The sequence below is a fragment of the Mastomys coucha genome, unplaced genomic scaffold (assembly GCF_008632895.1).
Source record: "Mastomys coucha isolate ucsf_1 unplaced genomic scaffold, UCSF_Mcou_1 pScaffold12, whole genome shotgun sequence".
In the NCBI taxonomy this organism is placed as follows: Eukaryota; Metazoa; Chordata; class Mammalia; order Rodentia; family Muridae; genus Mastomys; species Mastomys coucha.
In genome coordinates, this window is record NW_022196894.1 from 11,065,285 (window position 1) to 11,084,377 (window position 19,093).

The following is a 19,093-nucleotide window of genomic DNA, read 5'->3' on the forward strand; positions in this document are numbered from 1 at the left end:
GGAGGACAGAGACAGAGACACAGAGACAGAGACAGAGAGAGACAGAGACAGAGAGAGACAGAGACAGAGAGAGAGAGAGAACAAACATGCACAACAGAACATGACTCAAGCTGCCACTTCAAAGAAGCGGAAGTGTTTTGAATTTATACATGTATAAAATACTGTCTAGGGCTTGGTGGGGAAGAAAGGAGCCAAGAACACACTGTTTCCAGCACAGGGAAAGCTGAGGTGGAAGGACCTCAAGTTTGAGATCAGCTTGAGCTAAATAGTGAGATCCCCATCTCCAAGCACATGGTGGGCTCTCTGAGGAGCAAGGGTAAGGGTGGGAAGGGCAAGGGCTGGAATAGAGGAGAAAACTCTGCATCTCACAGCTATTCAATAGACCTTAGATCTAACTAGGTGCTGAACAGAGAAGCAGAAGGTCTCAGGCACAGCCGAGGGAAGGGAATGAGCTGCGTAAATGCATGGAGGGAGTGATACTGACGTTAGATTTGTTAGACACTCAGACCTGCACATATGACCCTGTAAGTCACATTTGTCCCTAAGACAAAAGGCAGGGAGGGACTCTTGCCTCTTGAGACATATGACTTTCTCTTGGGGGTGTATGCATCATATGCAAATCAGTACATGTGTGCACATATGTGCATGTGTGTAGGGGCCAGAGGTTAACATTGAGTATCTTCCACTTTCATTTGAGACAAATCTCACTGATTCTGGCATTCACTGACTGCCTAGGCTGGCACCCAGAGAGGTCCTGGAACCACCTGTCTTTACCCAGTGCTAGGGTTACAGAGGTACACCACCACCTGGCTTCTCACATGGGCACTGAGTAGCCAAACTTAGAACCTCATGCCTGCACTTTCTCTACTGAGCCACCTGTCCAGCCTCAACATATGCTTTTACAAAAATAATTTTTGAGTGAATAGCCCTTCACTCATCTTCAGCTCATCTTTGAAGCTATAAGATTGTAAGAACTAATTTATGAGGTTTCCCAAGAGGTACCCTGCTGCTCCCTTCTTTCTTTCTATACTCTGAGGCCCTGTAGAGTGACTGTTTCTACAGTGTCCCTATTCAGGAAAGTCCCTGGCACATGATAGACCCAAAGTTGAGCCTCTCCTCTCCCCTATCCACCTCCACCCCAACCCCAACACAATTTCTGGAACAGAGCTAACTGCTAATGTCTTCTGTAATAAATTATAGATAGAGAGGTCTTATGTACAAAAGAGTCAGAGGGTGTGAGACCAGGAATCAGAGCTATGTGTCAGGTGTGCCCTAAACCCTGAAGCAGCTCTGCAAGGAACCCTTGGTCAAAAGAAGAAGAAAGCCCTCTGTCTTAGACAGAAACTTCTAGATGTCAGAGGGCAAAATGTTTGCCATGACCTTCTGAAAGCTCCTTGTTAAGATGAGTCCAGTGGAAGGATTCTATTATTAAGGGAAAACAACCAGCCAGCCTCCAGAGTCAAGGGTTCAGAACTCTCTGACACACTCAGTCAACAGGAACCCTCATTATGTTGCTGTAGGCTGGAGCTCACTCCTGGCTCCCAAACCCATACAGTTTTTATTTTACATGATGGGCAGAAGTCTCTATGAAGTGAATCACTTGAGCAGAATGATACAAGGCAGCAGTGGGTACATAGTCCTGAGGCCAAGAGGATTGAGCTAATCCAGAGAAGCATGGCAGGGATCTGAAGCCTCCAGACACTTTAATCTGCTTCTAATGATCTCTGGTCTCAGGACATTTCCAAGCCTCTATACTTCTGATTTCCACCACATCATAGAGTTGTCAGGTGAAATGAGCCCATCTCTGTCCCCACATAGTGGGGATGTATTTTGAGGGGAGACTGTCATCTCCATCCCCACACAGTAGTACTACATCTTGAGGGGAGATTGGAGTCCTGGAACCCAGTGCTTTGTCAGTAAGTACGACTAATTTTTCTAATTTGGAAAAAATTATCTGCCGGGCATTTTACAGTTCATGGGGTGGGGGAGGTACTTCTTGGCATTTTCAAGAGGCAAACTGTAATAGGTGTGTCTAGCTTGCAGCCCATGGGCCCTGTGAGTCCCAGAATAGATAAAAATTTGGCTTGGGCTGGAGAGATGGCTCAGCGGTTAAGAACACTGACTGTTCTTCCGGAAGTCCTGAGTTCAAATCCGAGCAACCACATGGTGGCTCACAACCATCTGTAATGGGATCCGATGCCCTCTTCTGGTGTGTCTGAAGACAGCTACAGTGTATTCATATACATTAAATAAATAAATCTTAAAACAAAATTTGGCTAAACACATCTGTAGGTGACTATATTGTACCACATTGTTAAAGACTGAATACCCTGAAAGGTTGAAATGAGTTGCTGTGGCCATAGAGCATCCTTTTCCAGAGGATATGCAAGGAACCCAACAAGTTACCAGTAGCAGCCAGTCACAGCAAACAGAAAAGCAAGAACAAGAACCCTGGCATTCTCAAGGGTCCAACTGCCAGGAAGTATCTCAGTGCATAAGGCTGACAAGGCTCCTCACAGTTCAGAGAAGGGAAAAGCATTTGGTGAAAGAGGAAACCTTCCAAAGGATTTGCCAGCACCTGCAGACATGGTCTCTCCCCTCCAGACTGGAGCACTAGGGGCATCTGTGTCCTTTGTGTTCTGAGGAGCTGGTCCAATCTATAAGGAACCTGTGTCCTCTAGTTACACGATCCTCAGGTAGTCAGGCTGAGCAACAGAACTTGATGGTGAGAATGTTTTAGAATTATGTCATCTGGTATAGCAGCTGTTAAGTTCATGACATGTTGCCAAGATATAGCTGAAGAAATGACCTCATAAATAATCATATTTAAAACAAACAAACAAACTCACATCTCAATTAATTAAGAGGCAAGTGTTCAGAGGTAGCCATGTTGAAAAGTGTCATAATTGGAGTCATAATTGTCATAATTGGAGTGGACCCACGGAGTTTTAGGTCCCATATGGCTATTCCTGTTTAGATCCTTATGTGACCTAGTCCCCAGGGACAGGTAGGCACTTGCCTTTTTGAGGAGTTTTTCCTAATTCTAAGATGGAGGAAGGGCCAGGAATTACATCAACACCCATAGTACCCTCTCATATGCTGAGTGGATGACCATGTGGGTCTGCATATGCCTGTGGAAGGTGATTAATCCTATTTTACAAGCAAGATGACTGAAGAATTTGATAGTCTGTTCTATACCTTGAACCAGGCAGGGCAGGACAGAGCTGTGAGTTCAGGTCTGAGCTACTCCACCTTGAAGTGTGACCCCAACTTTTAGTCATATACGCAGAATTTTGACCTATAACCTAAACACAATTTTGTTTGTATGTGGTGTGTTTGTGTGTACATGTTTCTGTGTGCAGGTTTGTGCATGAAGAAGTCTTTTCATGCCAGAGGTTGATAATGGATGCCTTTATCATTCATTCTCTGCCTTATTTTTTGAGACTAAATATAGAACTCATCAGTTCAGCTAGCCTCCTCTCTGTATCTCCTAGAACAGGGGTTACAGGCACCCATTGCCATGCCCTATATTCAGGTGCTAGGGATCCAAACTCAGGTCCTCATATACACATACAAAACATAGTAAGACAGGGTCTCACTATGTAGCCCAGGTTAGCTTTGAACTCTTGATCTTCCTCATCAACATCCTGAATGTTGCAATTACAAATATGCACCATACCAAGTCACACAAACACATTTATAATCCCCTCTCTTCTACAAGGAGACTAAAAGAAGTTCATCACCCCCAAGATACTCACATAGATGAGGCCTGAAAAGTATCGTTCCCTCAGGTTGTGCAGCACAGAGGCCTCATTGAGGCACGTCAGCTCTGCCATGTCCTCCACCTTGGAGAACTTGGGTGGGTTCATTTTTTGGATGTCATCTTTGCCCACTGTGACCTTCTTTCCATTTTCTACCAGTTCCACGACCACCTCATCACCTTTCTCTTCCTTGATACTGGCTGCTTCGAAGCCCTGCTTCTCGGAAGGGACCCACACCAGCTTCTTGGCTACCCAGTCGGCCTGAGCCATTGGGCTGTTCATGAAGTTTTTATCCACAAAGAGGAACTTCTCATCATCGCTGAGCTGCCCTTTCTGTGCCATGGTGGTCCCCTGTGGAGTGGAGAGATGAAGTCAAAGCAAAAGCTAAAGACAAGTAGGCCCTCATCTCACCTCTCTATGTCTACGAATATAGAATGCAAAGAAAAAAAATCCCACAAAAGAATAGGAATGATCCCTGCAGTTTGGCTTATATTATCAAAGAGGGTAATAACCCTGAGATCCTTCAGGTAAGGAATGACATCAGAGACTCAAAATGAAACCCAGGCAATCCGAGGTAACGGGTGCATTTATAGGACAAGGTATGCAAACCAGGGAAATTTCTTGCAGTGAACTACTACTTGGTGCTTAAAAAGGGTTTTGTTCTTGTTGTGGTTTTTGTATTTGCTTTTTGTTTTCAAAACAGGCTTTCTTGTCTGTTCTGGAACTCATTCTAATTCACAGAGATCCACTTGCCTCTGCCTCCAGAAAACTGAGATTACAGGTGCGTACCATCATTGCCCAGCTAGAAGATACCTAAATCTTAAATGCCTATTATAAAATAAATGGTGGTGCCTCTGGTGTTTGAACACAGAACCACCATATGATCGAGGATCTGTTTTCAGGATAAATGAATGCATCAATGCATCTAAAGATGTGGTCATGGGGATGGAGAGATGGCTCAGCAGTTAAGAGCACTGACTGCTCTTTTAGAGATCCTGAGTTCAATTCCCAGCAACCACAAGGTGGCTCACAGCCATCGGTAATGGGATTCAATGCCTTCGTCTGGTATGTCTGAAGACAGCTACAGTGTCCTCACATAAATAAAATAAATCTTTAAAAAAATATATGTGGTCATAAATATTCCTAGCAAGCTTATAATGGCCACAAAGTAGAAACACCACCCATAACTATGGTCAGATGATTGAATAAAGAGTGTAGTAGATCCATCCCGTAGACCAGTGTTGAGCCATAGAAAGGAACCAGAGTGCTGCACCTGCTACAACGTGGCTGGATCTGAAAAAAGGGCCATATGTGGCTGGATCTGAAGACCCAATGCTGGGGAAAGGGCCACACGTGGCATGGTAACATTTATAAGAAATGTCCCGACTAGGCAATTCCACAAAAACAATGTAAATTAGCAACTGGGGAAGGACCACAAAATAACCGCTAACAGGTACAGTTAGTTATTTGTAGGCAGTGATAAAAATAGTCTTGAATTTGTAGTAGTGGATGCACGAATCTAAGAATACACTGAAAATAATTGGATTGAAAACACTTGATGGGAAAGGGGCAAAGAATGCAGCTTGGTGGTAGAAAGTGTGTTTACCACCGGGCAGTGGTGGCACATGCCTTTAATCTCAGCACTTGGGAGACAGAGGCAGGTAGATTTCTGAGTTTTAGGCCAGCCTGGTCTACAGAGTGAGTTCCAGGACAGCCAGGGCTACACAGAGAAACCTTGTCTCGGGAGAAAAAAAAGTGTTTACCTTTAGAAGGCTCTGGGTTCAGTCCCCAGTATCAAAAATAAATAGAGTGTATGTGAATTGTTTGCAAATGAAGCTCTGCTGCAGGGAGAGATGCTGGAAACTGAGTTTTTTTGGTTTTTTTGTTTGTTTGTTTGTTTGTTTGTTTTGTTTTTTGATTTTTCGAGACAGGGTTTCTCTGTGTAGCCTTGAGTGTCCTGGAACTCACTCTGTAGACCAGGCTGGCCTTGAACTCAGAAATCTGCCTGCCTCTGCCTCCCAAAGTGCTGGGATTAAAGGCGTGCACCACCATTGCCTGGCAGGAAACTGAGTATTAAGAGATCATTTTTTAAGGGAATTGTGAAACAGTAATAGCCTTTTTTCCTTTTTACAAACATTTGAAACCTGAACTTGGGTATAACCCAGTGATGGAGTGTAATATAAAATATAACATATATGTGTGTGTGTGTGTGTGTGTGCGTGTGTGTGTTTGTATGTCCATGTATGAATATTTATGCATTCATATGTGTTACTGTGTGTGTTCATGCATGTACCAGGTATATGAATGTATTTATGCATGTGTTTGTATACTGTGCATGTTTGTGTACACTTTTGTATATGTATGTGTATTTTAATGTGTGTGCCAGTGTGGACATCTGTTCATGTATGCACAAGTGTGTGTATATGTTTGTGTATAAATATGTTCATGTGAGGGAGTTCACATGTGTGCATGTATGTAAGGAGGCCAGGACTTGCTGTCAGATCATCTTCAATCACTCTCCATTTTATTTTTGAGACAGGGTCTCAAAAACCAATTAAACTAGACTGGCTGAACAGCAAGTTCTTGGTATTCTCTTGACTCTGTTTCTCCAGTGCTGGGGTTATAGCTGCATGCCGCCATGCATGGCATTTTATGTGGGTTTTACAGATCTGAACTCAGATCTTCATGCTTTCTTTGTAATGGAGCTCTTTCCTCAGCCACCAGACCACTCTTTATTTTAAGACTGACTATTAGCTAGAGAGTGATGGGCCAGGCTGACACCACCTAACCCCACAACTAATCAGACCCACGCACAGAGAGAAGAAAGTTTTTAAAGAAGTAGCTTTCAGAAGCAGTCAGGCATGATGGCTCACATCTGCAATCCCAACACTTGGGAGACAGAGGTGGGATAACTCTTGTGAGTTCTAAGCCAGCTTGGGTCACAGAGTTAAGACATGCCTTTAAAACCAAACAACAAAAATGAGCCTTCAGATGGTATTCAAAAGCAAGTACTACTGCCACCAATAAATTAAAATAGGGAGTGAGGCCAGCAAGAAGTTCTCAGGGGATAAAAGTGCTTGTGCAAAGCCTAATAACCCGAGTTCTATCCTTGGGACCCACAAGGTAGAAGGAGAGAATTTCCACAAGTCACTCTCTAATCCTCCTCTCTCTCTCTCTCTCTCTCTCTCTCTCTCTCTCTCTCTCTCTCTCTCTCTCTCTCTCTCTGTCACACACACACACATATGAGAGAGAGAGAAAGAGAGAGAAACACACACACACTCACACACACAGAGAGACACAGATACACTTGCACACCCTATACACCTGCACAGCAAATCAAAGCTAAAAGATAGCTTGTTTTGCCTGTTTTAAAATGCTTGCCCTTGAGAACATAGTAGTATAAGAAAAATTCAAGGCCATCCTTGGCTACACAACAACTTTGAGGCTGCTGTGGCTGCATAAGACCTTATTCCAAACAGAAAACAAACAAACAAACAAACAAACAAAAAAGCCTTAAATTAAAAACTTAGTAGCTGGGTGGTTGTGGCGCACGCCTTTAATCCCAGCACTTGGGAGGCAGAGGCAGTTCGAGGCCAGCCTGGACTACAGAGTGAGTTCCAGGACAGCCAGGGCTATACAGAGAAACCCTGTCTTGAAAAACAAAAACAAAAAAACAAAAACAAAAAAACAAAAACAAAACAAAAAAAACAAAAACCCCCCAAAACTTAGTAAAATTGAATGCAGTTGTTACAAACATAGAATGTTACTTAAAAGTACATTCCACCCAAAAAAACCTTTTAAAATTTTAATTTATTTTATGTTTATTTGTTTTCTATGCATCTATGTCTGTGTAGTTATGTGCCTACCTGAGAAGGCCTGAGGAGGGAGTTGGATCCCTAGAACTAAGTGGTTGTGAGTCACCATGGAGGGCACAAGGAATTAAACTCGGGTCCTCTGGAAGACCAGCCAGTGCTCTTAACTACTAACCCATCTCACCAGCCCCAGCCTCAGAAATTTAAGAAATAATTGAAAATTGAAAATTGATTTGTTGATGAGACGCTGTGTAATCTGGGTTGGCGTCAAACTCACAAACATCATGCCTTAGCTTTTTCCTGAGTGCCTGGTTTATAAGCACACTTTACCTTAGATAATTTCTTAAATTCTGCGGTAAGAAGCCAGGCATGGCAATTTCTAGTATCTAGAAGGTAGAGGCAAGAACCTTCAAATTCAAATTCCTCAGCTATGTGGGGTTCAAAGCCATCCTGGGACTAGATGAGATCTTTTTGTTGTATGGTTTTGTGGGAGGCTGGTTTTTTTTTTTTTTTTTAATAAAAAGGTAATAAAATATTTAGTGAGGAGCTGTTGAGAGAAGGCTCGGGGAGTAAAGGGGGTTGATACAAAACCTGATGACTTGAGTTCAATCCTCAGGGCCTACATGATGAAAAGAGCAAACCAACTCCCACAAGTTGTCTCTGATTCCTACACATGCATTGCTGCACTGTGAGCCCGTGTACATATATACGCATGCACCACTGTATGTGTAAGCTTATGCACATATATTCACATGCACCACTGCATTGTGAGCCCACACACATATATTCACATGCACCACTGCATGTCTCAGCCCACGCACATATGTCATGTGTGAGCCCCCACACCCATGAAATAAATGCTAATATTTTAATTTTAAAATAAAAAGGGAAATAAGGGCCAGAGAGATGACTCAGTGGTTAAAACTACTCTTTCAGAGGTCCTGAGTTCAATTCCCACCATAGGGTGGCTCACAACCATCTGTAATGGAATCTGATTACCTCTCCTGGTGTATCTGAAGACAGCTGAAGTGTTCTCATATACATAAATAAATACATCTTTTCTTAAAGGAAAATAAAATAAAATATACTTTAAGCACCTAGTTCAGAAGTGTAAAGTATATTTTATATTTTCTGTAATAGATGACGACCCATTTTAAATAGTCTCTGGTCACTCAGAGGGCTAGTGTTTGTGTCATTCCTCCTGAACAGCAATTTAGTTGCAACTATGTTAGAAAACATCACAAAAGGTTTAACAGAAAAATGAAAAGTCGTGGAGATTAGCTTTTCCAGGAACCTCATCTAAAACAGAGTTGAAAAGCACAAACACGATCAAGTGCAAAGTTTGAGTCTCTGGCCAGAAAAGGAATGAAGCCACCTGCTGCTCCCTGAGGCTTTGTCGCCCTTGACAGTTGTGAAGCACAAGACTGCTCTGGTCAAAGCCAAGCAAGCTGAAATTTTGGTTTCCAGACTGAATGCTTTGGAGCCCTGGGCCCAAAGGGAGTGATGAGAATGGGACCCAGGACACTTTTTAAACACAGCTTCATGATGACAGCAGATAGGGCTCAGCTGACACCAGCTGTCCAGACCTGATTTCAAATACCGGTAACTGAGATAAAAAGCTAGCCTTGCCATGTGTGATTGTAACCTAGCACTGGAGAAGGGTTGGAGACATGCAGATGCCAAGAGCTTAATGGCAGTTCAGTGAGAAACACTGTTTTAGGACTGAAGCATGTGCATTCATGTACCTACATGCATGTACCACCACCTGAATCACACACACATACACACACACACAGACACACACACACACACACACACACACACACACCATATCTTTCTTGTCCATCACTAAGATGCAAAGCCTAAACAAGATGTTCCAGTTCTTGGCAGATTTTACAGTTAGAAAACCACTCTGCTACTATGAACCTGCAGGGAAGAAGGGGCTCCCTGAACAACACTGGACACGCACTTGCCTTAGAAAGAATTCAGAGTCCTATAAATTAATTATACCAGCAATAATTGTTATACTTGATAAACCATATGGAATGATAATCCCTTAAATTAACTAACTAAATAAATATATCATAAAGCCCTAAACTAACTATCTAACTAACTAACTAACCAACCAACCAACTAACTAACCAAAGCCCTTAACTAAATAAATAGATAACAAAGCCCTAGGAGATGGCTAGGGGACAGCCTAGAGGCAAAGAGAGCACTTACCTAGTAGGCTTCAGGCCCTGGGTTCCCATCCCCAGTACCATAAAACATGGTAACAATGCAAAGAACACTTTTAAGGCTAGAGAGTATAGTGCAGAGGCAGGGTGCCTAGTACACTCTAGGCCCTAGATTCCATCCCCAGCATCGCAAAGATGTCACTGCTGTTTACCAATGAGGAAATGGAGGCACACAAAGGCAAAGCAGCTGGTCTTGTGGCTTCTGAAGAGAGTCAAAAGGTTTTTTTTAATTGTCTGTTTTGTTTTTTCTTTTTTTAGAATTTAGAGGAGGCAGGCAGAGAACCCAAGGACAGAAAGGATTACAGGCATGCAGAGGACACATTCTGCTTCTTTCTGGCAGTTTGGAAGTTCAGGGTAACTCAGTTTGTTGTAAGAAGAACTTGCCTCAGCCTCTGCTCAGAGCCTGAAATTTTCAAAAGCTGGGGACTGTGACGATACAGCAAGAAGTACCAGGACAGGCATTGCATAAAACACAGGAAGGAAGGAAAAACAATAAAACTGACCACACTTGTGATGAAGGAGCTGGTGGGCTCGAGTATACCTGGGCTACAAAGAGAGACCCTAATTCAAAACAATCAAATAGGCTGGGACATGGCACAGTGGCGGACTATTTACTTGGCATGCACAAGACCCTTGTTCTAATCCCAGTACCAAAAAGAAATGATGGCTAGAATCAGGAGGACAATGGCAGTACAGACCCAAGACAGGCTGAAGTGACATTTGGTCTTCTAACTCTGGTCCCTGTTCTGACTCCTGATTTAGAGTGGCTTTCTCAACCCCTGTACTATTGGCCTTGGCCCTAGCTTAGCTGGTTCTCTGGCTCTGTGCAGTGTGAGTTCACCCCACTCTATGCCACTCTATGCCACCATTTCCCAGTTGTGACATCAAAAGGAGGTCCAGATACTGACAGATAGCATTCCTAGAAGGAAAACTGTCCCCAGTTTGAAACTGAAACTTTTATTTTGAGATAAGATCTCATGTAGCCCAGGCTGCCCTCATATTATTATGTAGCTGGGAATAACTTTAAAGTTATCCTGAGCCAGGCAGTGGTGGCGCACACTCCCAGCACTTGGGAGGCAGAGGCAGGCAGATTTTTGAGTTCTAGGCCAGCTTGGTCTACAGAGTGAGTTTCAGGACAGCCAGGGCTATACAGAGAAACTCTGTCTTGAAAAACCAAAATAAAAACAAAAAACAAAAACAAAAAAAAAAACACAAAAGTTATCCTGAGTGCTGAGATTATAAGTTTACACTATCACATCTAATTTCTGGAGTGCTGGAGATCAAACTTGGGGCTTTGTATATACTAGCCAGACACTCTACTATCTGAGCTTTATTCCTGCCCCAAATTGATTCTTTTTAGTTGACCAATATTTGAGGTACTCAGGGCTTGTACATGCTCAGTAATTGTTCTACCATTTAGCTATATACACAAGGCTCTGGCCCAGGCTGTTCTCCAAAGTAGCAATTCTCATGGAGTATAGGTATTTACACCATGCCCATCCCCACCCTACACATTGCCTGGATTTTAAATACCATAAAGATCAGAAATAAGTTCTTGGAGCAGAAGCTGCAGCTCAGTAGTGCAGTCAAAAGGGACCCAATAATGTCCGTTCTAGTTTAAGACCACATCTGGGACTGGAAAGTCACTTAACATACCAAGAGAGGGAAGAGCATGCTATGCACACTAGCTCTTCAAACTCATGCTGCCCCAGGAAGCCTTTGGGGCACGAATCTGTTCTTAATCAACACCACATAGCCCTCTTATCCTTGAGATAGGGTCTCTTATAGCCCAAGCTAACCTTGAACTCATTATGTCATCAAAGATGGACTTGAAGTCTTAGTCCTCCACCAAATGCTAGTGGCTACAGGTGTTTCCTAGCATGTCTGGCTTGTGTGGTGCTGAGGGTAGAAAGCAGGGCTTTGTACATGCTAGGCAAGCATCCTATCAACTGAGTCACATCTGCTCAGGGCCCCTGAGCAGGAGTGGCTCACATTTATGATCTTGAATATCTTATGAGGGTTATGTGTAGTGGACATCACTTATATTACTTTTTTTTGTTGTTACCACAACTAAGGTCATAAAAGGTTTAAAAAAATAGTTTGACCTTTTTTGTTAGATTGTTAGATCTAACAATCCTTTTGCTCTCAGCTTTAAATCTCTACTTCACTTCCTGCCCCAATGCCAAACACCTCCCTACCATCTCCAGGTCCCCAGGGCACCTCAGGAGAAAGAGAATAAGAACTTGTCCCATCACAATGGCCTGAACACTGCCACACACACACTGGGAATCCCAATGGCTTTTCAAGCTGCTTTAGAAGGAAGCTCTTTCCAATGGCTAAGGTAAATGTCTCTCCTACTAAAAGGATTTGGAGATTAAGGGAGAGGGTCATGGGCTGGTGAGTCAGCCAGCCAAGTGCTTGCTATGCAGACACTTGAAGACCTGAGTTAGATCTTCAAAAAACTATGTTTAAAAGAAAGAAAAAGGGGGCTGGCGAGATGGCGCAGCGGGTAAGAGCACTGACTGCTCTTCAGAAGGTCCTGAGTTCGATCCCAGCAACCACATGGTGGCTCACAACCACTCATAATGAAATCGGACACCCTCTTCTGGTGTGTCTGAAGACAGCTACAGTGAATTACACTGGAGCTAGCGAGCGGGCCGGAGAGCAGCCACACACATGATGGCTCACGGCCATCTGTACCGCTACAGTGTACTCATATACATTAAAATAAATAAAATAAATCTTTAAAAAAAAAAAGAAAGAAAGAAAGAAAAAGAAAGGAAGAAAGAAAGAGAAGAAGAGAAAAGAGATATATGTTGTGACATGTACTTGAAATCTTGCCCTTAGGGTGGAGGGGAAAGATAGACCCTAGGGGCTCAGGGGTGGTCAGTCTAGCCTACTTGGCAGGTTCCAGACTGGTGAGGGCTCCTGTCTCCAAAAGCAAAGTGGAGGTTACCTGAGGAACAACAGCCAGTCAATGTGGCTTCTACTTGCATGCACACATACACATGAACACCTTCTCCTCCTTGCCTGCCCCCTCCCTTCTTTTCTCTGTCTTCTCTCCCCACTCCACACAACTAAGGTCCCCCCTGTTCAGGGCCTTTGGGCCCTTGGAGCCCCACTATGTTATATCTTAAAACACAGGTAGAACAATGTTTAAAATAGGTGCTGAGACACAAGCCTGGTTGGTCCAGGCAGATGTCTATAGTCTCTTTCAAAGACTTTTTAGAGACAGATGCTAATTCCCAATGTGCTATCTATTCACCTCTTTGCTGGGAACTTATGTGATTACAGGAAGAGGGTTTACAAGCTAAGAATATGTATACAAGCTAAATATCCTTAACCCAAAAGGTTTGAAGGCTCATAGCTTTTTGAGGGTCAATATTGTGCAAGTGGACAAGTTCATATCTGACTTCATATAGCAGGTCGCGATGAAAATGTAGAATCAAAAACATCGAATGTAATGACTATACAGCCATCTGCATAAAGCAAAGGTGAAGCATCAAGATTTGTGCTCACAGCTGGATGTGATCGCTCTTGCCTTTAATTTTAGCATGTGGGAGGCAGAGGCAAGAGGAGCTCTATGAATTCAAGGGCAGCCTGGTCTACAGAGAGCTCCAGGATAGCAAGGACTACATAGAGAGACTTTGTCTAAAAACAAAAAGGAAGAAAAAAAAAACAAAAGAAAAACAACAAAAGGGTTAGTGCTCTCATTTCTAAGATATCTCATTATGTATATGTAAATATTCCTAAATCAAAAAGAATTTAAAAGAAAAGAAAAGAAAAATCTGGAAGATTTCTGGTCCTAGGCACTTCTGATAAGCCACAATTAACTCATACTTAGGCACTTTCCCAAACACCATTTATACATGGAGTCATGTACCAAGTATATTTTATTAAGAGTATATATTTGGTAAGCTATCAAACTTCCATATATCAGAATACTAGGCAGCAGATAAAAAGAAGCATACAATGATATAAAGATATAGAAAAGATAGTGAAGATTTGTGACAAGGTGAAAAATGTTTTGTAAAATGCCAGAATTTGAATAAAAGAGAAATTTGGCTTAGAAAAAAATTAGAATTTGATTTAAGAATGTTTGTTAGGAGTGCATGTGCAGACAGGCAAAATGGAGGGAAAAAATAAGAAGAAAAATGTTTATCTGGAACCAGAGGGATGGCTAGAATGACCTTTGGCTTAAGACACTTCTGAGGTTCTCTGTCATTGGCTGCATGCTTCATTAGAGGAGGGGCAGGAAGAGACAGTTATTCTTTGTTTAGCTTTAGGAGCACTTTGGATACCACAATCCACAGATGCTGAAGTCCCTTCCATGAAAAGCTGTAGTGTTTGTATAGCATCTTGAACAACCTCCCTGCTGTCTTGAAAGGTGGCAAACATAGTTCTCGTGCTGCATGACTCAGAGATAGTGACAAGAAAGAACGTTTGTATGTGTTCATTCAGATGGTGTTAAAAATTAACTTCCAGTTTACAGTAGCCTGGATTCATCTACAGGGACCCGAAGCACAGAGAGCAAGTTCAAGTGGGCCTAAGTGGAACAAGCCAGGCCCCTACCCTGTTGGCTATTCTGATGAGGATGGTCCCTGAAGCTCAGGTGCATCCTGGTAGTCTGACCTTCCCTTGCTAGAATGCTGGGCAGTTCCCTTCTCCCTTCAGTTCTTGCTTGTCTTTCTCCAACTTTGTGCCCCCTGGTCCTTGAGGCTTGTACATCAATGTGACTAAATGTCACCAGTGACAGAAAGAGAACCAGGGAGCAAAGGGGCCACTGTAAGAGCTAGGCAGACTTCTACCAGGCACAGGAGATCCAATAAGAGTCTAAAGGAATAGTGATCACAACTGTGCTAGCAGGACTAGTCAGAAAGTATGCTGGTAACAGCAGAAGTTTCCAAAAAGGAACTGGCTTTGAAAAAAGATTTACACAAGGGGCTAAGCAGTTAAGAGCACCGACTGCTCTTCCGAGGGTCATGAGTTCAAATCCCAGCAACCACATGGTGGCTCACAACCATCCGTAATGAGATCTGGTGCCCTCTTCTGGGGTGTCTGAAGACAGCTACAGTGTACTTACATATAATAAATAAATAAATAAATATTAAAAAAAGATTTACACAAAAGAAAAATTAAGGGTAAGCTTCTGCTTTAGGGGAAAGACCACACTTTGGGTTTTCTGGTTTACTGATACCAGCTGTGTCACACAGAGCATGCTGTTAAACATCTCCAGTCATATTACTATAAATTACCAACAGCTGAACTTTGCTGGTGTCAGCCTTGTGTCAAACCCTTCAAATGGGTCATCTATGGAAAGCTCCCAAAAGGCCATCCCTTAGGCTCTGGAGTTACAAGATTCTTAGTTTGTAAGAGCCCTCATCTTTGATAGATAGAACAAAGTTTTCAAAGCCCACATTTGTGAAACGGAGTGAAGATTATTAGTGTTGATTCTAAAGGGCTACTGTGAAGACTCCAATTAAATGAGTCTTTCTCTTTTGTTGCAGCCATGGCGATCAGACCCTAGCTAAGTGATCTTCTACTTCTGAGAAAACTAAGCAAGTGCTACAAAAATGTTAAGACACTGGCTTGTTCTCAACAGTCCCATGTTGCCGATGGGAAAATGATCAGAGACCAAAACAACAACAAATTTTTAAAGATAGGATTTCCAGGTAGCCCGGGCTGACTTTGGACTCACTAAGCGGATTATGACCTTGAACTCCTAACCTGTCCATTTTACCTCTCAGATGCTGGAACTGAAGTTATGCACCATTAGGCTGGGTTTTGATTTTTTTCCTTTTTTTTTTTTTCTGAGATAGTGTTCCCCACTGTAGTCCAGGATGGCCTGAACTTGCTATGTATTCCAGGTTAGCCTCAAACTCTCTTTAATTCTCTTGTCTTATTTCTTCTTCTTCTTCTTTTTTTTTTTTTTTTTTTTTTTTTTTTGGTTTTCCGAGACAGGGTTTCTCTGTGTAGCCCTGGCTGTCCTGGAACTCACTCTGTAGACCAGGCTGGCCTCTAACTCAGAAATCCACCTGCCTCTGCCTCCCAAGTGCTGGGATTAAAGGCGTGTGCCACCACCGCCCGGCTAATTCTCTTGTCTTAGCCTCCTAAGTGCTAGGATTATAGACATGAGCCACTATACCTGGCAAAATAATGTGATTAAGATATTCTGCGTATTTGAAATGGGATATAGTTTTCTAAAAGGATAGTCTTTATCCTGTTTCAAAATTACTCAATGGTTCATCAGATGTAAATACCACCTGTTCTTATTAAGTGTATGGAAGACAGGAGCTAATTTCCACCAAAAATAAAATAAAATACAAATAGAACTTCCAAATAAGAAGGGAGAGGGAAAAAAAGAGCCTCGCTGTCTTATAAGCGTTCCCCATCTCTACAGGGAAAGATAAAAGATGGTGAAGTCCCCCAGCCCAAGCCAGCCAGGCTGGGTGATTGGCCAAGGGGGCTGGGGATGGCCTCGTAGAAAACACTACCATACAAGGGCATGTCTGCCTCCAGCCCAGCCTCTCATAGAAAAGTAATGAAGAAACCATAGTGACTACCTTGTACGGAAGAGAGGCTCTATTTCAGATAATAATAAAATTCCAGGTTTCTCCAGGGTGGCTCAGCACAGGCGTGTTTTGGGATCACCCCAGCCTCATGGACTCCTACCACATCTGCTTCCCTCTAGGGAACAGCCTTTGCCAGTTTAAATTGGTAAAAGGTCAGTTTCCATCTTCTTCAAACAGTGATGGAAGCTGGAAGCACTGAATCCACCAGAAACAGGAAAGACAAAGAAATGTCAAGACAAGATGATCACCTTTGTGATGGGGTGTATGCAGTGATTAAAAGAATCTGACTCTATTTAAATGTTAAGTACCTGGCTTGTTAAGTGTGCCTTCAACAATATCATAGAAGAGAAGGTGTTCCTTGCCATGAAAGACTTTCAGACCTCTGTGGTCAAGCTCTCTTTCTTTAAATCAAGTTTAAAATAGCATCTTGAAGTAAACTGAACAAGAGAAGAACCTTCACCAGAGGAAACAGAATGAAGCAGAGCAGTTTATTAAACACAACTGGGCCTTCCCTTCTTTTCCAGCAAGCTCGGCAGCTTCTCTCAGTTATTAGTGGTAGAACCAAAGCAGCCTCGTCCTGGCTTTCTAAAAAAGTTCTTTTGTTCTCTGACAGACATAACTTTGAAGGGTGCTTTCCAAACATGGCAAGACCTCTCCAATTCCGAGCTGAAATAGCAGGACTTTCTCCTGCTAGCTCCTCTCTCTGGCTTAAGAGGAACCTTCCCACCGAGGAGCCCCCAAACTCAGTGTCTGCTCACTCAGTGCACCCGTGGCGTGGGGAGGCAAATGGAGCCTCAGCACCCACCTGGGCATCTGGGGCCCTAACCAACCTGGAGTAGAGCTCCTTTGTTAATTCGAAGTCTGGGATCTGGAAGGGAACAGAGTGAAAGAAACAAACCTTATCTTACAGTAAGCACCCTCGTCTACCAGTGACTATCCGCAGCATAATCACCTAAGCAGGCAGAAAACACACACACACAGCCTGTGCTCAGAGCTATCAACACTTTCACCACGTTTCTGAGTTACTTTGTGCAATGGTCAGTGGGTTATCCATCCCATGACCTAATCAGAATAACCTTGGGGTCTGATCACCACCCTTAGTACTGGGATTGGAACCCAGGACCCACAGTGCTCTACCACAGCGCACTTGTCTACTGTGCAGCTTATAAACACTGGTTTGTTTTTAAGTAGGCGATTTTGTTTGTTTTTTTAGACTCTAATCTTAAAATACCTGGAATTGGGCCTAGCCACCAGAACCTTTAATTGCTTACCCCACTTTCCCAGGTGGTTCTGCTCATAGGCAACCTGGGGATGCTGGTTTGGCGTGGGGGGGGGGGGCGGGTAGGAATAATCACAAGAGGTCTAGGATGATCCCGTACCGGGCTTCTTCCCACTGTCCTTGTAAGAGATAACAATCAGGACCCCTCGGGGTCCTCACTCCCAGGAGGATGCTCTAGAAGCTGCTCAAACCTACCACCCAGGCTTGCCCCTAAGGAACCAACTCTACTTACAGATCTGCTACTGGAATGGACTAGCAGGAGGACACCGGATGGAGAGCTCGGATCTGGCACTGATCCCAGGCTGGGGTGGTCCAAATCTCTCTCTATGCTTCGGACGCCTGGCTTTATAGAGTCAGCGCTATCCGAGGGTGGGAAGGGGAGGTGGCTGTCGGGCGGGGTGGGAGAGTCCTCGTCCCTTCGCGGCGCCCCCTGCAGGTGAGGAACAGAGCCACCGGGAACCACCTGGCACTGGCACAGGGGGGCTGCCAGCGCACTGGCCCGCAGCCTCAGCTCCCTGCAGCCACCCAGATCCTGTTCCTTAGAGAAAAGGAATTCCATACGCAGAGTCTGTAGGGAAACTTGAAAATTTCTCCCCCAGGTCCATTCCAGCTGGATTTTAACCTCTTCCTGTTCATACGTACTGGAGACTTGATACCTCTCTCTCTCCCTCATCCCCTCTTCATTCACCTGCCACCTCCTAGATCCGAGGCCGGTTATGCTTAGCAAAGAGAGGGAAAAGGTGATTTATTTTTATTTTTTATTTTTTGTACTCCGCAAGGTGCATAGCAGGTCATCGCATATCCTCCTGTGACTGCTGGGAATGAGTGGGAAAGGGAACTTTTTTTTTCCTAACTTGTTCTCTGCAGTTTCATTCATGCTACAACCAAAATTAAATATAATCCTGGGATGCCTGGGACCAATAAAGTGGTTTCTCTGAGCATCGTTGAAAAGTGGGGTGCTGCTGGGGAAAGAGTGTATTATGGCACTTGAAGGATGCGTGCTAAGACCCTAAGAGAATGTGGGGGACTTGTTGGCCCCCCTCAAGTCCACAACTATCCCCCCTCACCAAGGGATCCTTGTCCACTCGGCTTTCTCAGTCTCTGTCCCTTGGCCCCTGTATGGATCTAGGTCCCTGTCTCCCTGTCTCTTTTGTCTGACCTGACACACGCTCCATCACACTCTAGCTTTGATTTCCCTATGACTTTTGTTCTGTCTCTATCATTTCATCTGTTATGTCCCTAAAGTCAGTCTCTCTCCTCTCTCTCTTTCTCTCTCTCTCTCTCTCTCTTTCTCTCTCTCTCTCTCTCTCTCTCTCTCTCTCTCTCTCTCTCTCTCTCTCTCTCTCTCTCTCTCTCTCTCTCTCTCTCTCTCTCTTCTCTCTTCTCTCCTCGCACACACACTCAGGCCATAAAAGGAAGTCGAGGCAGAGCT

General features: G+C 43.6%; 1 protein-coding gene across 4 annotated transcripts in view; it reads right to left on the reverse strand.

Annotated features, from left to right (window-relative positions):
• The window catches only part of Myh11 (myosin heavy chain 11), a 108,079-nt gene extending 90,060 nt beyond the window's left edge, over positions 1-18,019 (reverse strand). For 2 of the 4 annotated variants that reach the window (XM_031363148.1, XM_031363150.1), the window contains exons 1-2: positions 17,894-18,019; positions 3,759-4,112 (exon numbers count right to left, since the gene is read on the reverse strand). In XM_031363148.1, coding sequence (XP_031219008.1) covers positions 3,759-4,103 — 345 coding nt within the window. In that variant the 5' untranslated portion in view covers positions 4,104-4,112; positions 17,894-18,019. The remainder of the gene's footprint in view (positions 1-3,758; positions 4,113-17,893) is intronic. The other 2 variants (XM_031363147.1, XM_031363149.1) reach the window with 1 other exon arrangement.
• Between the last annotated feature and the right edge of the window lie 1,074 nt (positions 18,020-19,093).